The 25,627-nt window shown below is 38.9% G+C and overlaps 3 protein-coding genes across 6 annotated transcripts in view; 1 reads left to right on the plus strand and 2 right to left on the minus strand.

The window, feature by feature from the left end:
• Positions 1–963, minus strand: part of dsd (attractin-like protein dsd) — a 28,298-nt gene extending 27,335 nt beyond the window's left edge. Inside the window, exon 1 of one of the 2 annotated variants that reach the window (XM_046635570.2) lies at positions 545–963. In XM_046635570.2, the coding sequence (XP_046491526.1) occupies positions 545–840 (296 nt within the window). In that variant the 5' untranslated portion in view covers positions 841–963. The remainder of the gene's footprint in view (positions 1–544) is intronic. The other variant, XM_046635571.2, reaches the window with a different exon arrangement.
• On the plus strand, positions 70–10,724 carry Nagk (N-acetylglucosamine kinase). Of its 2 annotated transcripts, none has more exons than XM_046635579.1 (8): positions 70–224; positions 4,289–4,547; positions 6,399–6,483; positions 6,565–6,663; positions 6,839–7,091; positions 7,708–8,006; positions 9,208–9,495; positions 10,212–10,724. In XM_046635579.1, exons 2-7 carry the CDS (start codon positions 4,309–4,311, stop codon positions 9,487–9,489), a joined length of 1,257 nt encoding a protein of 418 aa, XP_046491535.1. In that variant the 5' UTR covers positions 70–224; positions 4,289–4,308; the 3' UTR covers positions 9,490–9,495; positions 10,212–10,724. The 2 variants fall into 2 exon arrangements, with proteins under 2 accessions (XP_046491535.1, XP_046491534.1); XM_046635578.2 differs by lacking the exon at positions 70–224 and adding an exon at positions 2,797–2,952.
• Positions 10,725–12,596: 1,872 nt separating this feature from the next.
• On the minus strand, positions 12,597–24,425 carry Hr96 (Nuclear hormone receptor HR96). Of its 2 annotated transcripts, none has more exons than XM_046635573.2 (5): positions 23,896–24,424; positions 18,309–19,672; positions 17,290–17,506; positions 16,468–16,887; positions 12,597–14,783 (listed from the first exon to the last, which is right to left on the minus strand). In XM_046635573.2, the coding sequence occupies exons 1-5, from the start codon at positions 24,031–24,033 to the stop codon at positions 14,586–14,588; spliced, it is 2,337 nt and encodes a 778-aa protein (XP_046491529.1). In that variant the 5' UTR covers positions 24,034–24,424; the 3' UTR covers positions 12,597–14,585. The 2 variants fall into 2 exon arrangements, with proteins under 2 accessions (XP_046491529.1, XP_046491530.1); XM_046635574.2 differs by having other exon boundaries at positions 14,619–14,783; positions 16,592–16,887; positions 23,896–24,425.
• Positions 24,426–25,627: the final 1,202 nt, after the last annotated feature.

A 25,627-nucleotide genomic window follows, 5' to 3' on the forward strand; every position in this document is an offset into this window, starting at 1 on the left:
GTAAATTACACCCGAATCGTCATAGAGACGGACAAACTCGTAAAAAAAAAACACAGACGAGCCAGCTGTCGAGCGAACATAGCTACAGAGACAAAAGACGGTGCGTGAGGTACGAAAAAGCGCGCAGATTAGCACCTGGTTACAAAAACGTCAGCCATAACAGTTTTAAATGCACACAGTGCAGTTGCGGCGATGTTACGAAGGTGGCAACAACTGCTGGTCAGGTATGTTGTACAAACTATTATGCACGAGTAATTACTCGCCCGTTTCGATGCTTATTCGATACTCAAATAACGGGGCGAATGAGGGCGGAACGAGGAGGCCAGCAGGGGGGCTGGGGGGGGGGGGGGGGGGGGGAGGATGGGCGAAAATATAAAACAAACGAGGTTCAATGTAGTGAAATATGCCGCGATTGACGAGGGAAATAAGTATAGAAATGAAATCCCGTTGTTCTCGCGACACGTTCGTACGTGAGACGGTTCGTCGGCAGGACGAGAAAAGTTGGTTATTTTCTGGAGGGTTTTCGGTTTTCGTGATTTTGTACCTCACTTTGCCGCCGCAATACTGGCAGGCGGGTCCTTGCCATCCTTCGTGACAGAGGCAGGTTCCGTTGGCGCAATCACCGTTAACGCAAGAATCGAGGCTGCAGACTGAGGTGATCGTCTCGTCTAGGGTAACGGCGCCGCTTGCCTTCCTTATTATAGCCGAAAGTACGACGATCCACAACACCCACGGTACACTACCGATTAACGACGCGGAATCGGGTGACGAAGTATCGTCGACTTTTCGCCTGTACTTCGATTTAAATAGGAACAAAAACATCTGCACGGCTTCTGCCATTTTGGAAGTTGCCCATGACAGGTCAGTCAATGGCCGTCGACGATCAACGACGGCAATGCGCGCGGTCTCGCTGTCGCTCTCTCGCCCCTCGCGGCACTCTGATGGACGTGCTTTTGCTTTGCTCTCTCTCGCTGATCGCTGCCTGCCCGCCTGCGTGCGTGAACGAAAAATATCGCATCGGTGCTGCTGCCCCGCGGATGTCTCGGCAACTTCGATTTACGTTTGGCTTTTAGGACCCTTGGACGCGAATTCGCATGTAGATGGCGGACAACGGCGCGGTTATTGTACGGTAAGACGGATTTCTCTACCGCGGACTGTTTCACCAACCGATTTGGACGATTCCTTCCTCTTAACGCGGATGATGAAACTTTGGTAATTGCTGCGAAGCAAATTTCTATCGGGCTTGATTCTGAATTATTTTTCAATCGTGAAAATAAGATTCTTCGTTCAAAGATACCTCCGATCCATCTACGTGGTGATTATAACCGCTTTCAAGATTTAAAAATAAGACAGAACTTCAGAGTCCTGGTTACGATTCACCGCAAAATGATACGTATCATCCGTGGCGAATCACAACTATTGCAAGAAAAATACGAAATTCACTTAGTTTAGCTAGTATGGTGAGTCTGAACATAACTGTTTTTAACCCTGCTAACTGACTACTGTTTGTCGTAGAAGGGTTTTTTTTATTATTCGAAAGCTGAATGACTGAAGAATAGAACAGTACATGCGAAAGAAATCGAATATGAATTTTTCACCATCGAAAACTCTATTGAACGAGGTAAGATAAAAGATTTTACCACGCCGTAAGAATTATGTGGGGTTAGGGGGGCAGGTGTAGATTCTTAGGGTTAATCAAACTGAAGCTAGCAGCCAGTTGGTAGCGAAACGTGTTAAACTTATTTGAAATAGAAAAATGCAGCCAACGATTATCCACATAATTCTATAAAAGTATTGGGGCTGCAAGGTATTTCACAAAATTTCGATTTTCGGACTTCACTAACCTGTTCGAATGAACAGTATAACTTTTGGTTCCTAATTCTAGGGGTTGATTATGTAATTTCACTTCTTACATTTCCCACTAGCCAAGAATTCTGATTCGTTTGCAAAGTTTACGATTAATCAACCAATCGGAATGCTTGGATAGTGGAAAATATAAAAAGTGAAATAACATAATCGTCCCTCTAGCTGCTAGATTGAGCCTCGTTTCGTTTTACCGATCCAGAAAAATGTCACTTATTTATTTATCACTACCTACATCGGTAAACGTAATTGTTGTGCCTGCGCAAAGCTTCAAAACTAACGAAAATCACTGTCATTAATCGAAAACTTTGTATTTTCGATTTGAATAGTAATATTTTAAACTGTAACGAGAGACAGCTATTATATGTTCGTAAAAAACCATAAATTTAACCCTCTGTCAGCCATGATTTCAATAAAATAAAACAAAACTTACTTTCCGACAGATTTACTTCCAACAAATTTACTTATTTAAAATCAATTGACTTAAGTTGACAGTTAAAGTGTATTTTTACTTTCTGTTATTTTATTTATTTATTTATTTATTTTCCTTTTCTAGTGACCCACGATCATAGAAAAGGTGAATTGCGTTTTTCGTCTTGTACCTTCATTCAAAAATGGAAAAAAATAAATAAATAAAAACTGTAAAGCCAATCCGAGACATTGACATAGAATCTTGATCGAGATGTCACGGAATGCCCTATATATGTACGAAACAATTGACCGTCGAGCGGCGTGACGCGTCACGTGAGAGATGGATCAACGTCGTCCGTTGTCGGCATTTGAATTTCATCTGTCGGCAATATGTCGGGGCGATAGATTGGTGGGGAAAAAATAATGCTTCGTTAAAGTCGAGGAGTTTATCAGAAGCGGTCACGTGACCGCCCCTTCCCCGTTCAATTTTCACTCCGAATCGCGTCGACTCAAGTAGAGGAGGTTCAAAACTAGTCTCGATCATCGCTGTCAGTGCCACGAATACCTTCGCCGCTGTGTGTAGTCTGACTGTTAAATTTCGCAAGTCTTGCTCTGACGTTTCTTGCTCCGGCAGTAAAGGTTCCACTATACACAAAATCCCGATTCCAGACATCACTGGTAACTAAAATACGTTTTTTAAATAACCCTAGTTTCGAATCGTGACTCGACTTGCGAATTTGTCAAAGTAACGATCCTATAGAACCATACACTGAGAGAAATTTTTAGTTCCGGTTACCGCTCGGTTCTTGACTATATTCATTTTTTACCGCAATCGAAAAATATAGTTCTAGGTAGAAAATGAAAATTAGTTTTCTAGCCGTTACCGGAAACTCTAGCATCCGTTGCTGTTCTTTCTCATTACGATCGCTGTTGCTAGATTTTCTTGCAACTGTTGCGAAAATTTAATGCTCGTGCAAGAATAAATTGACGTTAAAGCCTAGTTTAACTAAAAAAGTAGAGTAAACCTCGCGAACTGATTTTGCGTTGCAATTATCAAAAAACGATCGACAATATCGCGAAATGGTTGTACAAGATGTTGTGCTTTATAGCATTAAAGATATGACATGTGGCAAAAATAATAACATAGTCTTTGTACTAAGCTGTGCGAATTTCTGTACTAGTCCGTTCGTTCACAGTTAACTTATTAGTTAACTGGTTAGTTTCACAATTAGTCAATCAGTTAACAGACAGCTAGAAATAATCGAACGTTCCATATGTCACGGAACCTGCGTTTTCACCTGATTCACGTATAAAAGTTTAAGGCAAAAATAGAAATAACGTAAGAATTAAAACGAGTGGTGAAAAATCTTATACAAATTGATGTCAGTTGCGCGTGATAGAAATTGCTGATACAATATTCAAACATTCAAACTTACAATTTGTTTAGATGCTGATAATGTCGGATTATTCTTTCACGGTTAACGGTCAAAAGACTAAATTCAAAACTACTCATCCCCCGAAAATTTACGAAACAAATGTCGCATGGATTTTTTTTTTGTTCAACTTCAATTTCAATTTATGTCAAAAAAATTATAGTATAATAAATAAGCCTAGACAGAATGGAACTCGAACAAAAATGTTCAAATATTTGTTCACGCTTAATTAAACCTATTCTGTGTTTTCCCTACCTTATTTTTAATAACAAATATACAGTTTTTTTTTAAATGTATTTATTCATTTACGTCCTAAATATTGATACACTGTTTCTGTTTGTCTACTAGTACTCTGAAGGGGAAAAAAAATAAATAAAAATGAACATTCCATAACGTAAAATTTCGTTGCGAGTGAGCCTATTTTTAAACAATGCAAATTATCCCGAGGGTTAAGCAAGTCCAATCATTTATTAACCTTGAGTGATAAATTATTTCGAGCGGAGCATAATGGACGATGAAGTTGTTTAACCGTACGTTAATACTATAAATGAAATAATTTCTTGCCTGTTGTTGCGAAACAGGTTAATAAAAGCGGTTCCAAATGATGGGTAAAAAGGATCTTCAAAAGCCGGTGGCACTGAGCGAGGAAAAAAAATCTCAGATCGATGAGAACGAATTGCGGAGAACGAAACGAGACGAGAGAAAAGAACAAGCGGCCGCAGGTTCCGAAAAAATCAAGACTGACGATGAATTGGACGATGATCGGATTGATAAGACCGCCGAAATTCAGGCAGCTGAAAAACGTTCTCCGGATGAAATAAGAATCGGAGGTGTGGAAGGGTGAGTTTCTTTGCCACTTGAACGCTTCTCTAAAAGTTTATAACCGACAGGTTTCCACCGACTCTGATTGACAATTTTCAAGGGTTTTATACAGGGTGAGGAAAAACGATGAAAAGCCCTTTCGTTAAATAATAATTGATTAACCTTGAAGTTTGACTTGAGGATAAAATTTCAAAAGCCAATCAGATCCTCCTGACCAAACCTTACGACAACTTTTTTTTGCGAAACATCTCGCGTGAGATTTGGATCATCAAAATTATCCGCTTTATTGTTGTCTACTTTTGACCTTTATTCGACCTCCACAGACCTTGAAACATATTTAAGCGGAAGAATTTCCCAGTCTTTCCAATTCTTGCACCAAAAATCTGGGTTTCGAATTTTGGTGAAAAGTCAAAGTTTGTTATTTGAGATTATAGACGTGTTCATCTGGGATACAAGTAGATTTATGCAGATTGTTATTGTTAACGGATAAATTTTTTCGGAATTAATTTCTGCACCAAGTGGCATCTTCTCGGTTAAGAACTAGTCCATTTCGCAATTGGTCTTGTCGTTGTGTTCTGGCCTTTCAGGCAGGCGATACTTGCACCATTCGGTCCAACAAGTGGGATAAATTGAACGATAAATCGATGGTAATTATTCGAGTGTCCATGAATTGGTTGGAAAGTATTGAAATAAATAGGCTCGGTTGAAATCAGACATTTATTGTTGTTTGAAAATTGCATCTGATTAAAAAAAAAAAAAAAAAAAAACTCGATTATAAAGCTCGCGACTTGTTTAATCTTGTCATATTTCACGAGGTTGAAATTATTGTAACGATACGTGTATCGAAAAAATCGTTCACTGAGAAAAATTTCATTTGTTGCGATAACTAGAAAAATTGAGTGAAAACAGGTATCGTTGAAAAATTTCTCTCAATGTTACTTCGCACCTTCGGGATTGTCGGAAATTTAGGAAATCCGCGATAAAAAAAATTTGAAAGCTCATTGAAAGTATGTAATTTTAAAATTGAACAATTAATTACGTTTTCCCTGACGTTTCTTTGACGTATCGTTACTAACTTCAGGCTCGTTGTATTTCAACCTCTGGTAAAACATTGACCGAAGCCAGATTGAAATGCTTTGAGTAACTTCCGAAAATAATGCGATACCGGGGTATTTTCCACACGTTTTTCGGTCGCTGGTATGAAATGACGCGTGCTTGTTTTACCAAGCACGATGCTCCTCGTGGATTCTGACCTCTGCTCCAGTTTCAACAGTTCGTTGAGACGAGCTGAGAGTAAATAAAGCTTCTTACAGTAATTTCTTGTTCACCGTAAGACGCTGTTTTTTACAGATCCTCTCAGAGATCGGCTACAACAGCATTAAAAATGGTTGTTTTTACAAATAAAAAACATCAGAACGAAGTTCAGTGTTATCCAAATACGTGTATAAATTTTTATATCAACAAATTGAACTGTCTCTTCGTGAAGAACCCTTGAAAAATCGTCATTTTTCGGCCTTCTTATCGAGTACAATCCTTTAATTAATTTTTACAATTTGACGGACTTGTTTTGTTTTACTGGATCTTTGTCTGCAGCGCTAATGTAAACCTTGCACGTTTCGAACGGCTTTCAGCATTGCATTTGATTGCGAATTTTTCCCCGACTTCTATCTTATCTAATCAACGGGTTTATACCGTTGTCACGGTGATCCGATTTATTTTCGTGGCAAAACTATGCAAAGTAAACATGAATCTCACGGCCGTTTTACTACGCGAATGAAGAATGAAAAATGATTTGCAAAAGCGTGCCAATTTCAGGCAGCAGATTGTGCACAGGTTGTTTAACAACGATTCATTTCTGTTTCATATCAGCGGTGCCACTCACTCGACACTCATAATTATGAACGGACACGGCGAGAAGTTGATCGAGATGAAAGGACCGGGTACGAATCATTGGGTAAGCGTTGGTGCGTCGATGTGTATACGAATTAGCGAAAGGTTTTTTTTACGGAAAGATTTTTAAATTGCCCGTTTACAGCAACTCGGTATGAGAGAAACAGCGGCTAGGATCAATGGAATGATAACAACGGCGAAAAAGGAATTAAACATTCCCGCGTCATCGCCGTTGGACTCTGTGGTAAGTGGAATCCCTGACTGTTTTTTCAATTCACTCGAAACTCTGTGACTGATATGATCGTTTATGAATGGCGTGTAATGAACGCGAGAGCATTGAACTCGCACGTTCTTATCTCGGAGCGTATTTTTCACTAACGATATGCTCAAATTTAATAATTCTCAAATTTGTAAATCAGGGTCTGACCTTGAGTGGCTGCGAGCAAGACGAAAGCAACCGTCACTTAAAGGAGACGCTTTTCAACGAGTTTCCAACGGCGTCCAGACGATATTTCATTGGATCTGATACCCTGGGGAGTATAAAAACCGGCATCGAAAACGGCGGTGTTGTTCTCATTGCGGGAACCGGAAGCAATGCTCTGCTCATCAATCCAGACGGACAGAAACACGGATGCGGAGGCTGGGGTCACATGATTGGAGACGAAGGCAGCGGTTAGATTTTTTTGTTTTTTTTTTAAATTCACTCTCCTAATTATTCCCGTCCTCAATTTTTTTTTTTTTTTTTTTTTTACACTCGGAATCACTTGTTTCCAGAGTAATACTAATTGACGAGAGTCGAAACAAACCAAACAAACTAAATTACTCGTGAAATCTGGTGTGGAAAAATTTTTGGTTGGAAATTTTGTAAAATTTCTCGAAATATCTTGTAATCGTCTGAGATCTTGTGAAATCACTGAAATTTTCCTTTGAAAAAATCTTTTCAAATGCCTGAAATCTTTTGAAGTCTCTTGCAATCTTTTGAAATTTGTTGAAATCTTCAGATATTTGTGTTTAAAACCTCTGATATTTTCATTTGAAAAAATCCACTGAAATCCCAGGAAGTCTTTTAAGATTTTTTTGCAATCTTTTGAAATCCGTTGACATCCTTTGAAATCCGTGAAATATTTTGAAATCTTCTGAAATCGCTGAAACCTTTTACAATCCTCTGCAATTAAGATCTGCTGAAGTGTTTTGAAATCCTTTAATATTCCTTGAAATCTTTTGAAATTCCTGAAATCTTTGTATTCTTGAAATCTTGAATCTAAGCGAGTCTAACGAATCCCTGCAGCCTATTGGATATCCCACCGAGCGGCGAAGTACGTCTTCGACGATATGGACAACCTTGAAAAGTCACCGCGACCGATCAGCTACGTTTGGCCCGCGATGCGAAACTTCTTCCACGTGGCAGACAGGACCGACCTCCTACCCCATCTCTACGCAAACTTTGACAAAAGCAAGTTCGCGATGCTCGCCAAAGAACTGGCGAAAGGTTGCGAGCACGAGGATCCCCTCTGCCTTCTACTCTTCGAAGATACGGGGAAGATCTTGGCGCGTTACGTTCAAGTCGTTGCCACCAAGGCGCATAACGTGAGTGACCTTGTCGCGCTCTTGAGGGGTTGGATTTACACCTGGGGCGGTTGAAACTAGGGTTGTCTTTGAGAATTTTTTTCGCGTACAAAACTGAATTTTATCTACAACCATTGTACGGCTTTGAAACTATGACGTTTTATCTGTATTGTGTGAAAATATGGTTGAAAAATTTCAAACGGTAAAAAAGTTACGCTCGTTTTCCTGGGACGTGTTTTTGTCGATAGCGTTTGCGGTACCAGACGTGCCTCTGCCATTTTTCATCTGAAGAAGGGAACAAAAAATTTTTCTTAAAGCAGATAGATAAAACTAGTACTTGTCGAGTCGGAATTTCAAAGTTGAATTTTTTCCAACCATAGCAGTCTCTGGAATAAAATAGGCGATTTTTCGCCTCAAAATTGTTCGGTACTTGTGATGAAAAAGAAAAAAAAAAAACTTTGCCAGGTATCGAAAAAACTGCTCGATAACTACTAGATTATTGTGTGAAACGTAATTGTGCAAAACTAGATCCCGATCGGTCCAGTAGTGGCGGAGATATTTCTGGTACCGATTTTGAAAACACTGTTTGAAGAAAAACGCGTTTACAGTTTTGAGTAGAGTTTACACTGACAATAAAATAACTGGTTTATTTCAAACTCACATGAAATCGTCGATTCCTGAGCCATACGACGGATCTTCCTGAGATGTCGACGCTTCCATTAGATCTTTTCTTTGCTGTATCAACCTGATCCTTCCTTCTTTTGATGCCCTTTTCGCTGCTCACCCGGTCGGTTACAAAACGCTGTAACTTCGTCATCACTGCGAATATCCTTATGAAATTTCCAGGTTATACACTCGAAGGATATTACTTTCGAATGGGCACCTTTTTAAAAAATCGATTCTCTTTACCTACCCAGGTATATCTAGCCCCTCAAGTGGCCGGTCAGCACATAGGACCATTTTTTAATCGGAAATGACAAATGGCTTTCCGAAAAGACCAGTGCCTCACGAATTTGAACCAGACCAACCGAGTATCGTCAATCTTACGACAATCAACTGGTTCTTCCGAAAGATGAACATGTGTGCTGACTTATGAATTAATCAATCAACTGCTCGTCAGCCGTGAATTTTCCCTAAAATCTCCAAAGTTCACGGCAGTCGAAGACAAGAAATCGACATTTGCATTCACCCTGTAAAATTGGTCCCATCGACTCAATTCCAGGACCTGCTTCTCTCTCCCGGTGGACTCAGAATCGTCTGCGTTGGTTCCGTCTGGCATTCCTGGACGTACATGAAGAAGGGATTCGTCGACCAGATCCATGGGACACCCGGAGTCGACGAGCTGACTCTTCTTCGTCTGAAGACTTCCGCTGCCGTTGGAGCCTGCTACTTGGCGGCTGACTCTCTGCAGTGTGGCTCATTGAAGAAGACTTACGACGATAACATCAACATATTCTACCACTACAAACGGGCCAACATGCCCAAATCTGCCAAAGACGACTAGCCGAAGGTACGAAATAATTTTGCAATTTCTTGCATCCCATCCTTACAGTGATAACGATTGGTTACGTCTGCATGTTTCGCCTGTTACTGTTTTTTTTTCTTTTCACAACGCTAGCTAAAGGAGTTTGAAAAGTTTATTGGAAAATCGATTGATGACCTGAGAATGGCAGAGATGCCATTTATGGTCGTATCCTGATCAATTTATTCCTACTTTATTTGATATTAATTGTCGTTAATTATTAACACACGTTAAGGTGTTCGGCGAAACGTGAATTCATTATTCATTGAGTATTGAATGGATTATATATTGTCTTTCTTCTCGAATGCATGCGGTAAACATTATATTTGCTGAGATATTATTGTCGAGCAATCGATGCGTTATCAATTAACACCTCCTTTGAAAGCAAATGTTTTTTATTATTCTCGCAAGCAAAAAATTGATGTTCTTGTATTAGTGTAATAATATTTTCGAATTTATATTTTAACGGGGTAATTGAAAGTTTACTTTATCAACAAAATATACTATTTTATGACCGATATACATTAATGTTAGCTAAGGCTTGACCGAAATGCCTGCTACTATAGGCTAACATTTCATAAAGTTTCTCCGAATGGTCTGCCCCTGTTTTAGCGTTATTTTAGAGTTCTTCTTCTTCTTCTTCTTCTTCTTCTTCTTCGTCGTCGACTTCTTCTTCGTAATCGTGACGACTATATCCTTCACAGAATATCGCCAAAAGCCGAGAATTAAGACGAGGAATCGATATTGGCAACGAGATGTCCAAGTTGTTGGAAAGGTCCTGGAGGTAACCGCTTTCCGACTCGACTATTCGTAGGCTTTTATATTCGGATCGATTATATCGCCCGGAGGAAGTCGCGATGTCGGTCTTCGCTTTTGGTGAATTCCAACGAGGCCACGGATATCCGTCGACCACCAGCAGCTGGTCATTTGAAAAGTATACCTGCTTTGCTTGCTCGTGTTCAAGGCTACAGAAGCACAGAATTAGCTACGTGGACAACGTCAGATTCCTTGAGAGAAAGTTCTTAGTGTGTATTCATTCGCCGACCTTTCTCGTGGAGAAATGTCGAACGATTGTGACCGAAAACAGTCGTGTTCGTCGCTTTGCCGACAAGAGGAATTACATTTATTTCTTACAGGCTGTGCCAGACTGTTTCCATTTTTCTGAGGAGTACCGAAGAATCTATAAATTGTATCTGATTAATAAATTATTATTGTTATACAGTGATGCTTCGATATTGAAATAGCGTATATTTCAACTTTCTTCGCAATGTCGATCCGCTATAAAATGTCAAGATATTTTTTGCAGAATTAATCACTTCGACACAGCTGCGATAACGATGACGACGATGAATTTACAGCCTGCTGCACCTTCCTGTAAAAAAATAACATCGATGTTTCAATCTTACAAAAGGTAGACATTGTTCACTTATAATTATGATAATACTGTGTTTACGGAAATTCATTGCCATACGCACTTTGAAGTCTGCAAACAGCTGACAGCAAAAATCTGAAGCGTGCGTTTGATTTCGCAGCGGCATGATATTAGTCAGCTGTTCGAAACAAGAGATAATCGTAAAAAAATGTGTAAATTGATTTGCGAATATCCGGGAATAACCTGAAATCGATCGGATTAAAATTATTAATATGAGAGAATGGGTGTGTCGGATACCCTGAAATCTGTATGGAATTGGTTATTGTCCGGATGCGTGACGCTTTTCAAAATCGTAGCACTGACCTTACTGTCCCTAATTTTACTTTTGACATCGTGCTTACTAATGACACTTTTTCTACTAGTCACGGTGAATTTTTTATACGCGATATTCGGGCGGCATGATCGCGAGAGCGAATGACGTTCGCTTGGTCTTGATGTGCAGCTGAAAAAATCATTGCTGAAATCGTATTTTTCGTTTTCATACAATTTTACCCATTTATTAACTTCCTTCGCAATCAACCGTCCCATGGGGGCCGTTTTAGGAGTCGTTCTGATACCGTTCAAACTTTTATGGTGCACCGTTGTACTGATTTACGAAATCGTCAACTTGGCCGTCTTGCTGATGCTCACGGTATTCGGCATTTGGATAGCCGTGCTATTCGTGAATTTCGTCACAAGGATCGTTGACAGATATCTTCACGAAGGCGAAGATTGCGGATAAACGATGAAAAAAATTCAGGTTCCAGGTTACATTTTTTTCTACGCTTTGATCTTAACATGCAAAAAAAAAAAAATCACTGAACGGATCTTTAATACCCAAAGAAATTTTTGTGAATTAAGAAAAATCCAGTTTTGAATTTTTCGTACAGTATTGAAGAGTCGTGGAAAGTATCGGAAGATGTAAAGTTCCGAAAGCGGCTAATTCCGAATTATTTCGAGGCGAAACTTGAAGTAAAGAGAAGAAATTACGAAGAGACGACAAAGTTTCGAATGGTCGGAAAGCCGATGTCTCAATATAAATTGAAATTCAAGTTACGATGGGGCAAAGTTCCGAAAAGTAAAGTTCCGATAGAGAAAAATTTGGAAAAATAAAGTTTCGATACAGTTAGAGACGAAGTTTACCGAACGAGTGGGTGTGAAAAATCAGAAAAACAGGTACAGATAACCGGAAATAAAAATTTCCCTCAGTGCGAGGATTCCGAACATAAAAATATGGAAAATCCAAAACAGAAAAGAATCAAAGTGACGAAATTTTCGATCATTCAGAATTTCGGTGTTTCAGATTGTTAAACTTTCTCATTTTCGCATTTCATGCCATTCGAAACTTTGATGTTTCGTCAAAGTTTGATACCTTTACTTAAGGATTCGCAAAAAAATTGGGAATTTGTTGCTTGCGGAGCTTTTAAAATTCGAAATTACAACCTCGCTCCCCGTCACCGTCAATCAGTTCCCAAATACTGCAACATTTTACCTTTTAAACCGCTCGATTCCTCGGTGTCAGCACTCGGATATATGTAACACGAATATCAATTACACTCGAACATCGATTATAAACGCAGATGTGTACTTAGACGGTCAGAAGCTCAGAACGAATCTCTGCAAGCGCGTGAAAACCGTCAGGACATGATCTGGGATCGGAGGAAAATAACCGAGTGAATTCATGAAACTCCTTTGTAATTGAAAAATATAATTTTATGAGTTTATCACAATCTTTGTGTATGCTATTAATACGCTTACACTTTAACTCTTTATCGAGTCGCGGAAAGTTGACGCAATTTTTCGCAAGTCTCTGGTATCCACGCGAAAGCCAATGTTTACCAAAATTTTTTACACACATATTTTTTTTCTTTTTTTTTTTCTCAAGCATGTAATACCAGACACAAGCCAAAGCTGCATTCCATGTATAATCTATACATATTTTCACGTATCTATACGTTTGATATAAAATATTAACATTTTTTTAAAACTTTTTTAACAACGCGCACGTTTCTGCGTTGGCCCCCAACATATTATTATTATTATTGTTGTTGTTGTTGTTGTTGTTGTTATTGTTATTTTGTAATATTTGCATCGATTTTGAAAATCGTTCTAGTTCACTTTTCAAACGACATTATTATAACATTATACAACAATCAAATACACGCAGATTTTATACGGTCGAAAGAAATACAAGAAAACTATTTATTTCAATACTTTCATTAAGCATTGATTTCGATAAGTTGAAATTGTTTGAATTGAATTGGTTTTTTTTTTTTAAAAAAACGTAGAATAATTTCTAATCTAATCTTCTTGTTTTATTCCAATCGACGTGAATTATTCTCACCCGGAGAATTATGGAAACTTTACTTAAATATTGTACAAGTTTCGAATTAAAATTAAATATTTTTTTTTTTTTTCTGTTTGGATGTTTGAACTGGCATTTCAACGAATTACGTGAATCACGAATTCTTCTACACTTATTTCTACATATTTCTTATCCGTTAATTATTTTCGTCTCTTTTTTTGTCATCTCTTTGTCGCGTTGATTAAAAATATTCCTGCAACATGAATACAGGTTTGTATGTACAAGGTTGAATACTTTTATCATGATACTTACATATATACTATAATATTTTTTGACTTTAATTTAAAAAAATATTACACTCGGTTAAAGCTATTTAGCAACGCGCGTTACTGTATTTTCTATATTTACCTTTAGAATATCATGCAAAGTCACGAGTTTTTAACGCAGAATATACCCTATATAGCTGATACAAATTATCACAAACCTAATAGTTCTATAATTTAACCGTGGTAACTAGTACGTAACAATAATATAAATCACAACTAAAATAACCGATAACATGTTATCGATAACCTCGTAAACTAAATTATCTACAGAAATTATTGTGTACACAATAATTGTTATTATTGACGTATCAGATTCGATACACGTTTTTATACCCAAATTTCGTTACTACCTAAATAATTACACACACGTGATTTTATCGGATCGAAAACCATTTCGTTTCGAAGAAAAATATCGGATAGGAAATAATTCTGTAAGCAGAATAATTTCAGTTGAAATTCATCTTGAGCAGAGTTCAATTCCATCGACGGATCGATAAAACTTTAATAACGTCGATTTATTCTTGCACTTACGAATTTGCACATAAAACGACGCGACGATCAAAACCTTTGTTAAATTATACGTTCTTGGATTCTTGGAAAACTGAATGAAATATTGATAAACGAAACGAGCGATTAGAAAACCGCGTAAATCGTCCTAAACGAGTGCAACTTTAGTTTGTTTGTCAACGTGCATTCTGTTACAATTACGAGTTGCGAGAATTGTCTCGATTGCTTTGTCAAACGCGCGTGTAGCTTACAATTAGGTGTTGAAGCACCCGGAAGTGTCAGCTCTTCAAAGCTGCTTAGACGTTAAATTGCTCTAGAAGATTGTCGAATCTAACGGTCATTGACGTGAGCTGAGAGTGGAAAGAAATTACCATTATTATTGTTATTATTACAGAGGCGAATCCTGCAGCTATAAAACTTTTCTCGAAACGGAGACGCGAGAAACGTAAACAAAGTCCGAGGGCTCGCTGCTTCCGACTTGTTGTTCACTCGGCGCAAACACGTCGGGACCTGTTGCTAGGAGCGTTCATCAGTGCTTCAAGTCGAATATTTCGATCAGTAGCGGTTCGACGCTCGACGGATTTACGTTCAAGTAAACACCGACGACCTCGTCGTTTAGTCTGTGGAGTTCCGAAATTTTTTGTATCAGCTGTAAGAAGGTGGATTTCGCCTCGCAGCCGGGATAAACACTCTCCAAGTATCGCCTCAGCAGGTAGTAGTAAGAGTTCTTGAAACAGAAAAAAACGAATCGAAGTTGTTAAAACGAAGATATCGAAGGTCGAATAGCTTTTGATTGACGTTAAGGATGCACCGGCTACGCGTTGTCGACCAAAAATAAGTATCGTCGACGATGTTGAATACTTTGTGATCGGATGAAAATCGGAAAAAATCAACCGCAATGAAGATGATAAGAGAATTATATTTGAATAATAATAATGCCCAAAAGTCATCGATAAATTGTTCAAACGAAACATTGCTTGACGAGTTTTTAGGAATTGTTTTTTTTTTTTTTTTATGTGAAATAAATTCGTTGATTTTTCTGAATACACATGAATTTTTTAAAGAATTTTACTCATCATTTTGCAATTTGAGTTTTCGAAAATTTGTAAAGGCTGTATCTACGAAACTATTCGTTCAATACTCTGGAAACTTCTTAATCGTAATGTACAACATTTTATACGAAAACGTATCCAAAATTCACGATTTTTTCCTCCATTTTTTAAAACTTTCAAATTTTCGAAAACGGAATTTTCAAAGTGACGAAAAAATTCTTTTAAAATTCACGTGTATTCAGACAAATCAACGAATTCATTTCACATAACAGAAAAATAAAACACAAACCCTAAAAACTCGTCAAGCAATGTTTTGTTTAACCATTTTATTGATGACTTTTGGGTATTATTATTGTTCAAGTTTAATTTTCTTATCGTTTTTAGTCTAGCTGATTTTTTTCCAATTCTTATCTTATCGTAAAGTATTCAATATCGTCTACGAGACTCACTTTTGGTTGAGAATGTTTAGCCAGTACATCCTTAAAGGACCCGGCAGAATCCTTATGGAAATTGGCTCCCTGTCGAATTGCCTGGACCTTCGGTATGTCATGGTACGTATCCTCCCGATGAAAAGTTCTCGTGGACACAAGTCCAAAAAATCAGTAGTTTCCGGGATACAGGCTTCGGAAGGGGGGTGGATGGATTTTTTGATATCTCTGGATTGCGCGATTTTTACGAATTACAAAGCTTCAAGGGGGACTTGAAATCAAATCTGTCATTCAAAAACTGCACAGCCGATTCGCAGAGATTCCGCGCAGGCGTGAAAAACGGGACAACTCGATTAATGCATTGGTCGAAGAGTCTCGTTCTTCACGCGAAATCTGACGTCCCAGCTCCTTCCAGTAAACCAGCGAGTTCGCGGATGGAATCAATCACAGCTTCCTGCCTGTCCTTGAGAATCAACCGTAAAGTTTTTCGAGCGATTTGCTTGATTTCAAGTCCCCTTGAAGTTTCATCGTTCGTGAAAATCAGGAAATCCATAGATGTCGAAAAATCTGTACACCTTTCTTCGGAAGCCCGTATATCGGAAACTACTGATTTTCGGGACTTGCGTCCATGAGAGCTTTTCATCGGGAGTATACGTTCTATAACATAATGAAAATCCAGCCAATCCTACCAGGAGCCAATTTCCATAAAAAATCTGCGGTGTCTTTTAGTCGACGAAAATAGACACGGTATTTTTTGTCTTCTTCAAGGTCCGCAGTATAACTTTTTGGAAAGGCAAGTGAAACAGTGTCGGTTCAGCAGTGCGCGGTGTGAGTGAAAAACGGTGCAATGGAAAGATTTTGGAACTTTCGCTGCCAATCGTCACCAACGTCACTTCTTGTAAGTACATTAACATCAATGACAGTGAAATACCTGTTCCAGTTTTATCACGTCGCTATGAATGACGCGCGGTCTGTCGGGTGTGAAGAGAGCTATGGCACTCAGTATGAGAATGATGTTTTCGTCCCTCCATTTCGGGTCGAAAGTCCTGACGAACCTCGAGTGTTCCGCGTACAAATTCCCCTTGGCCTCCTTCAGGACGTCCACTTTTATCTTCGACATCCTTTCCTGGCTGTGGGGTATCTTCCACATGTCTTTGTCCGGGTCGTAATTTATCGCCGAACGTAGGATCATCATCTCGGTACAACCGCCCTTCAAAAGAGCGAGCTGATCCTCCTGGCACATGTTTTTGAACGCGTTTATCTTCTTCGACATTTTGATCAACCTTCGGATCGCTATTGCCGTCAGGTTTATCACGTCCAGTAGCATCGGGTCGGACTGTCCGGCGTTTCCCTGATGAAAATAGAACATATCGTTGGTGTACCGGTACTTAAAGTGGTTAGCGTCAACGATATTCTTTTCTTAAAATTTACCCGAACTAAAAATCCACCCTGCGCAAAATCCTCCATTGAAAATATCTAGTCGTCGGTCAAATAGTGTAACAAATGAAATTTTTCTCAGTGTGGAAGATTTTGACAGACTAGGTCTGTGTTCCATGTTCAATGATACTTGACGGAAGAAGGAATCTTCGCTCATAAATTACGAGTTGACACGACGCGCATCTGATTCCGATTCACCATCGACTTTCCGGTCTTGTATCCGGTGACATCGCTCACAGTGCGCGATACGTATGAATTTATCGAGGTTTACCAGCGTCGGATGATTGTATGTATGTACATTGTTATTCGTACATACCTTGAATCTGCAGTCCTCGCCAACCAAATTAGTGATGTCATCGTCCAACGGTGCCAAAAGAGCTTTATTAGCGACAATTAATTCGTTCAATTTCGCCCGCTCGGCGTCGTTCAATTCTCTGCTGTTACGATTTCCACCGAGTGTCGAACATGCCGAGAATTCCAACTTTATAGCCTCGCAGAGTATCGATTCTATGGAATTGACCGTGATTGGGATCCTGGAAAACAGACTTTTTATACTCCCGATTCACGCACCCGTCATCTTCGATTGTCACTAATTTTCATTTAGATCGCGCCGAAGGGTTAATTACTCATCGATTTGATGTACGCATCGATTTCATGATTACAAAGATTTCAAAAGATTTCAAAAGGCTTCGGTCGAATTCAAAGGATTTCACAAGATTACAAGAGGCTTCATGTAATGTCAAATAGATTTCAGACGATTTTAAATGATTACAAGAGACTTCGTGGGTTTCAAAGGATTTTTTCAAAAGAAAACTTCAGAGACTTCAGAAGATTTCAAGAGATTTCACATGATTTTATAAGACTAGAAAATATTTCAGGGATTTCAAAACATTTCAACAGATTACAAAAAATTTCAGGGATATCAAAAGATTTGAAAAAATTACAAAAGATTTCAAACGATCACGAGAGACTTCGTGTGATTTCAAAAGATTTTTAAAAAATTTCAGATGATTTCAGAAGTCTTCGAAAAGATTGCAGGGATTTCAAATGATTAGAAAAGACTGCGTAAGATTTCAAAGATTTCACAGATTTCGAGTGATTTGAAAAGATTTATAGAAAAGTGTACACCAGATTTTACGAGTGATTAACCCCAAGGATCACCCCTTAGTTACTCGAAACAAGCGGTACGAAAACTTGATATTTCCAAGGTTCGAACCTTACGGTACCAACCAATTTTGATCGTTCGAAACGGTTCTGGATTCATAACGATAGTTTCGAGGTGAAAATTCGATGGGGTATCAGAAGGACGTCGTTGAAATAACTGTAAATCCTCACCGTTGAACATCCTGAAGAATATCCCTAGCGACGTCCTCAGCTTTGGACCAATCCCCGCTGGCACTCGGTTCGCCGTTGGCGTTTTTACACTCGGCCGAATTCCGGTTGGTGATAAGATTTGTCAGAATGGGATTCTCTACCTCTTTCTGTTCCGCGTCAAGCATGTGCCTTATCATGTTGTCGGTTATGCCGTTGTTCGCCAAGTTCTCACCGAAGTCCGTACGCGGCTTAACGTTGCTCTGCGACCCGGCCGTTATCTCGTCCGTGGAACCGACGTCGCTCTCCTCGAGGAACTTGGATATCTGAGGATCCGAAACGAGCCTTGACACGGTGTCGGTGTCGGTGATGATCTTGGATATGAATCCCTGATCCTGAAATATCTTAGCCGCGAATTCGGGATTGCTGAGTATCCTCGCGATCAACCGGGGCTCCTGCATCACCTTGGAAACCAAATCGGACTCCTTGGGACAAGTTTCCTTCGGTTTCCGGCAGGCAGTTTCCGGAATCTCCGTAATCTTGGCCCCCGAACCGTGCATACCGGAGTCCGGATCGATCGACGACGATTTTTGACCGAAGGTATTCGAACTATGGAGTTGTCCAAACCGACTTCCGTCAAATCTACTCATCTCGCCGTACTTGGAGGAACCCGAAGGTGTCGCGCAGCGGACTTCCAAGCTTGCGAGGTTCGACTTGTACCTCGAAACCTCTGGCTCCATATTTCCCTGCAAGCTCATCACCGACTCGTCGAGCTTAAGGAACTTCTGAGAAGACGTCTCGAAGCCGGCCGAGCTTTCGTAAGACTCAACCGACGGTGGTGGCGTGTTTCCAACGTACTTTCCACGCCCTTGGATCACCCTTTCAAAGGTACCCTGACCTTGTTCGAACCTCGGCGGGTTCTGCTCGTACCTTACGGTGCCCTGGTCCCTCAGCATGTCCAAGGTCTTCGAACCCGTGACGTTTCCTCCTTCCGGTGGACTCGAAGGACTCGGAACACTTGCCGCTGTCACCGGGCTCATACTGTCCGTCACTTGCTGTCTGTTTCCGTCAAGGTCCGTGTACTTCCGGTCCGACTCCCAGATGTAAGTTTCCGGTGGCCCGAAGGGCAACGAGGAGGACTCCTGATCGAAACTGTTCTCTTCAACGTTCTCCCTCTTCAGCTTCGGCGTCTTTGTCGTCTCGTGCTGAGGCCGCTTCTTCGCCCGGTTTTGCTCTATCTTCTGGCGTTTCAATACCTTCGCTTCCTCTGTCATTATGTACTCCTTTCGCATACCGATCGTGAAGCACTTGTCCAAACGGCACTTCTGGCAGAAACGACGCGTCACCACCGTTATTGTACAATTTTCCGTGAAAGGGCACCGGAAGTCCTGAAAACAGTTTTAAACATTGAGGTACTACTAATTACACATTAATGTCCGCAACGATATCTTCCTTGAAAAAAAAAAAAAAAAAATTACACAAGTTATGAATTTTATTAATAATTTTCCTTATTTATCGGGCTCCCATTACCCGACGATTAAGCTCCCTTATGGAATTATACAGTTACAAAGTTCACAGCGAGCTAATTGCAAAAAAAATCTGTAGCTTATTTGTCCACCTGTGTACTTTCAAAAAGAAAAAGTAAAAAACAAAAAAAGAAAAAATCCCTCACAGCTGAGGCTCATTGATTTTCTTTTGAATAATGGCGTCAGATGTTTGACCAGTTATTTGTATAATAATAACCCTGGCAACAGAATCCTTCCGAAGTTACTTTGTTTGGAAGGGCAGGTGTGTTGTGTCAATTACCTCTAAAATGGGTGTAGAACGGTTTTTGCGAAGTCTTTATGCATCCCTATTCAAGTTCCAAAACAGTTCCTGTGTCGCAACGCAATTAAGATATGACCAAAACTCGAAGCTAACCTTTTCAAGAGGCTGAAGTTAGTAACGTTAACGTAACGAAACGTCAGGGGAAATAATCGTTATTGCACAATTTTAGAATGACTTTGATGGCGTTGGTTTTTCAAAATTATTAAGTGTACGTTTCGTTTATCATGGTTTAATAAATTTCGGACATTCCTAAGGGTCCAAAGTAACGATACCAACTTCACACTCATACCTTTTCATAGCGTTACACTATTCGTTTTATATAATGAAAAAGACAGTCAACCGATCGATGATGGGATACTGAATTTTCTAACTAAGAGTGTCCGCCTATCAATGTAAGAATTGCACTGGGTGAAATTCGCTCCAATGAACGTGATATTTTACTTGAAAAACGAGTTCTAAAAACCTGAACTAAAAAAATATCTAGGTACCGTTTAAGGATCGCAGAAAAAGCTCTATCAGTTTTCCTAACCAAAATCGACAATATTCAAACAGTTTTTTTTAACGATACCTGTTTTACACAATTTTTCTAGTTACTGTAACAAATGAAATCTTTTACTCCGCATTAAGAATGGTGCCGAGAGACCCATTTCCACGACCAAGGGACTCTACGAGGAGTTTCATGATTTTTTTGGGTGAAATTCACCCAGAGTTACGCATTAGGATTAAAGTTGTGTAAAATACTAGTAAAAAAAAACTAGTGAAACGACGTGTAAACAAATGCAGGGGTGCAGGAAATAGCCTTATCAAGGCACCTGGGGTCAAGTTCTCAGCTGATAACCGCGTGTGACGATAAGACGCGCGTATAGATATATATATATATATATACATACGTAAACCTACTTGCCACAAAGCATAGTTTAAAATGATAATCCACCAACCGTATCACGATTGCATTATTTACTTTACTCGCTCACTTGTTCGCTACTTGACAAATACTCACAACATCATTGTTCACTCTAATCTGAGTTTGTACTGACGATATAAGGTCAGATGCAGTTGGTATTTTTTTTTTTTATCAAATTTAACGTGCAAGGATTCCAAAATTAAGCATCAAGTATTGAAATTTTTTAGAGTGTTTGAATTAGTATCAGGCTGAAGTTTGTGACGTTATTATAACGATGAATTTTTGGGAAAAGGAAGTCGTTATTTTTTGCAAATTTAGGATTACTTGAAATTTAGTAAACTGTTAATACGGCACATCTCAAACTAACTTCTTCCTTTTTCTTTCGACGTTTCGATACGTTAACGTTTAATAACTTCAGCCTTGTGAATTATTTACGTTTTTCCGTCAGTAAAGAACAATTTACACAAATAATGTAACTTTTTGTTCGGTCGTCTTGGTCTGTTTGAATATATTTAGAAAGTTAAAACCGTTCATCGTTTTTTCGAAAAATCGAGAATTTGCACGATTTTCGATTATCAAAAAATTGCCCGTTGACTTTTTCTTTAAACTATTCAGTGTATTCATAAAATATTCGATTTTTTCGCAGATTCATTTATTTCTTATATCTCGTTGAGGATTATTATTGTTTCGATTATGACTTTCGGTGACGTATGTAAAAATATGTATGAAAGAGTACGAACGATCATTTTGAACGTCCCTTTGATATAATTTTTTGCATTCGCATTTCTTAGTATTTCAATAGACGATAAAATCCCAAAAAGTTGTGGTATCTTGTAAAAAAAAAAAAAAAAAAGACTTGCTTTAATTTAACCTTGCGGTGAAGAAAAAAAATCGTCTAAAGAAAATAATTCGAATAAGATGAAAAGAAATTTTTTACCAATGAACTCTTATTTTACAACAGATAAGAAGAAGATTGATGAAGCTAATCAAGTTTTCGGTTATATCACGGCTACAAATTGTAATTCTCGTCGAAACATTGTATGTTCTTAATTATTTTATGCGTGGACTAAGATGCTTCGTTTAGTTATCTCAGAGCTCGTTAACAGGCTTCTTGATGATTGTTAACTTGAATAATAAACAAAAAATATAGCGAGCAACCGATTGCTCGCATTGATATTAATTAATTGCTCCGATACGTTGCGTATGATTGGAACAGTTACGCTTTCAGTTACATTATTACATGCATTATACATTTTTACGTTACGTAAATATGATCGAGTGAATTATGCAAATGGTGAATTAATGGATGAAATTCATTTTTCAAAGTTGAATCGTTCCTAACGTCGGTTGAACGTGGACCAAAATTACTTGAAAGAAAGAAAGAGGAAAAAAAAAAAAACAAAATAGCAACTTCGAGTTATTCTCTACCAAGTCAACGTCATTGACAAAATGCGTAACTAATATTTAACATAAATTATTGCTACAAAATGATTTTTTTTTCTCTGCATGCAATTTATGTGAACGACAAAACATTTTTTTTTTTTTTTTTCGCATCTATAGATCGTAAAATCTATGCATTTTATCATCACTCTACACGATAAAATTCTCCAACTGTAAACATATTAAATATAGAAAATCTGAACGATATTAGCATTGAATAAAAATTGTTCCGAACGAGGATGAAACAATATGAAGGGGGAAAAAAAAAAAGTAACTTTGCAGGGCGATTTGAGTGACACATGAAATTTCATTGAAGTTAATTGATTCTCAGTGTACGTGGGAAATTTACTGGAATTTAATTCGCGGCCTGTCATTCGTACAATATGCGTGAATTTTCCTCGACTAAAACAGGAAGCGGAAAACTTTGCTACGATTATACCGATTACATGCAAAGTAACGCTGTTGCTGATGACGTGACGTTTTGTAATAAGCGTGTAATAGTTTCGGGGGGGGATGATGTGTACAAGTGACGTCAGGAAGAATTCGAAAATCGGAAATCCCTATCGTAACGTCATCGACGAAGCGTCGTTTTTTTTTTTTCTTTCTCTTCTTTTACCGGCCTTTGGCGATCGGTTATCACATTGAAGTTAGTAACGTTATCGCAACGATTATGTGTCAAGGAAAAACGGTTGTCTCATGATTTTTGAATTGTCTGAAATCTCGGAAATTCAGTAATATTAATAAAACAAAACACGACTCGTATTTAGAAATTTTGGTTCCTCGAAAAACGTTGTAAAATTTATGAAATGGTGATTTTTTTTTTCCGCCAGTATTTAGTTACGATAACGTTGCTAACTTCAACCTAGTAATTGGTTAACAATCTCGATATTAGTCTATCTGTACAGGTGTGACACGCGTCACGTATGTATTAATGTAACAAAAACTTTTGGCACAATTATTCTGCGGGGAGAAAAAAAAAAAATATGAACCCTGGTGAAAATTTCCACTTCCACGTATTATTTCTTTACAAAATTGTAAATATACGCATAGTTTTTCGTAACTAATTGTTTATTATCGTTAATAATTGTAGCAGCTTGTGGATTTTTTATCCATCTAAGATATACAAGTTTTTACGAGATATTAGGCATTTTTAAAGTTTCGTACGAAAACAAATTTTTTCTACAAAATTATACGAAATGCTCAAATTTCCCTAGAAATTCGTTGAAAAGCTGAGAAATCATAATCGTGTTCAAATGTAGCATGTAAAGAACCGGAATTCGTACACTGAGTGAAATTTTTAGTTCGGGTTACCGGTCAGTCCTTAACTATTTTCATTTTTTACCGCGATCGACAAAATATAACGTTACCTGTTTTACTCAATTTTTTCTAGTTACCGTAACAATTGAACAATTGAAATAAAAGGAACGAACGGTGAATCACCTTGTTCTTAAGAGCGTTTCTGCGAAAGAAGGCTTTGCAGCTTTCGCAGGAAACGGCGTTGAAATTATAGCCGAGTGCTCTGTCCCCGCAAACGCCGCAAGTTTTGTTAGCCTCTCTCCCGTTGGCTTCATCTTCCATCTCTCGGGTTCTTGATCCTCAATTGCGATCAATTGTCCCTTCGGAACGCGGCGCGATTTCCTTCCGCTAACAATTTTTATATATTCCCGCTTCCGCGGTGGCTGGGAACACGGTGAGTCACGTTAACGACACCCATAATCGAGGGGCCTCCAACACCGTTTGGGAAAGCAGCACTTCTGCACCTCGGAAACGTTCACCGAAGCACTTTAAACCGCCGAGTCCAAGGCTCTGGGTACGGGCTGAACCAGGTCCGGCAAAATCTTTACTGTCAGCGAGAATAATGCGGTCAATTGCCACGGCACTTATCAAATCTTTATACGACACTCGAAACACGGAGTGGTTGGATCCACTCCTCGTCTCTACTATTATCACCGCAACGAATAGCGATAGTGAATTCACCTCGCCGTATTGGCCAGCCTGTGGCCAACGGCTCACGCTTCATCCACGCGCACAGGTTGTCTGATTTTATAAATATGACAGGCTTCTGGCTACGGTGCTCCGATGGTAATACCGACTTGGAAGTGGCGGTCTTAGGATCGGGGAGTTGCCGTGGTTACCGGCCCTCGTTGAATAGACCCCCGATATTTGTCAACGTGAGAATCGAACTTGAAATGCAAGACTGGTGCTTCGTAACATTCTTTAAGGGGATGCTCTGGTCCGTCGTTACCGACCGAGTGAAATTTCACTTCTTTTGCGTTGTGCTAGATTGATATTAATAAATATATTCATGTAATTGTTGGCGATTCAATTACAGGAATGATGAATTTTCTGATCGAACGCCCGGAATTAGTCGGTGTGACGGTTGAATTTGAAATGCAATCCCAGTTTCAGATTAATGCTTCGTAACATTCTTTAAGGGGATGCTCCAGTCCGTTTTTACCGACCGAGTGAAATTTCACTTGTTTTGCGTTGTGCTAGAATAATATTAATAAATGTATTCCTGTAATTATTCGTGATTCAATTACACGAATGACGGATTTTGTGACGTTATTGTTGTGCAGAACGACAATTTCATTTTCTTTTATCTTCTTTACAGAGTTTTTGTTCCGCCTTGTAGGTAGAATTGTGATGTTTGTGGCATTTTCAACTCAATAATTCTTGCAGACTCTAATGATCGTCAAAATAAATGACGTTTTACTCCGTTGGTAAGAACTGACTTGAGGAGATGCAATAGATCATTCCTGTTTGCGGTTTAAATCACATTTTACGCTGAAATACAGAGATTTTTTGGATTATTACAGTATATTCCTAATTTTTCTTTTATTTCTACAGAAATTCGTCCTCACCTTTCAAAAAGTCAGTCGTAAAACGATTCAAAAAATTATGCGTGAAAGCACGAGAGGTAATTTTAAGAATTTGAAACAAAAAAAAAAATAGCCGCTGTTCGTAACCATAAAAAGTTTTGTTTTCAGTGAAGGTAATCGAATAATAAAAGCTTCCATCTCTTTCTCGAGAGCTAGCTATTTCGTTTCTGGTAAATCTATTCAAATAAGAAAAAAATAACCGTCCGTGGCGTGGGAGACTTGCGCAATTGAAATTCGAACGCGGTAAGATTGGCAACACTGACTGCTCGTTCAGGCACGTGCGCGATTCG

The sequence above is a fragment of the Neodiprion pinetum genome, chromosome 7 (genome assembly GCF_021155775.2).
Source record: "Neodiprion pinetum isolate iyNeoPine1 chromosome 7, iyNeoPine1.2, whole genome shotgun sequence".
Classification (NCBI taxonomy): Eukaryota; Metazoa; Arthropoda; class Insecta; order Hymenoptera; family Diprionidae; genus Neodiprion; species Neodiprion pinetum.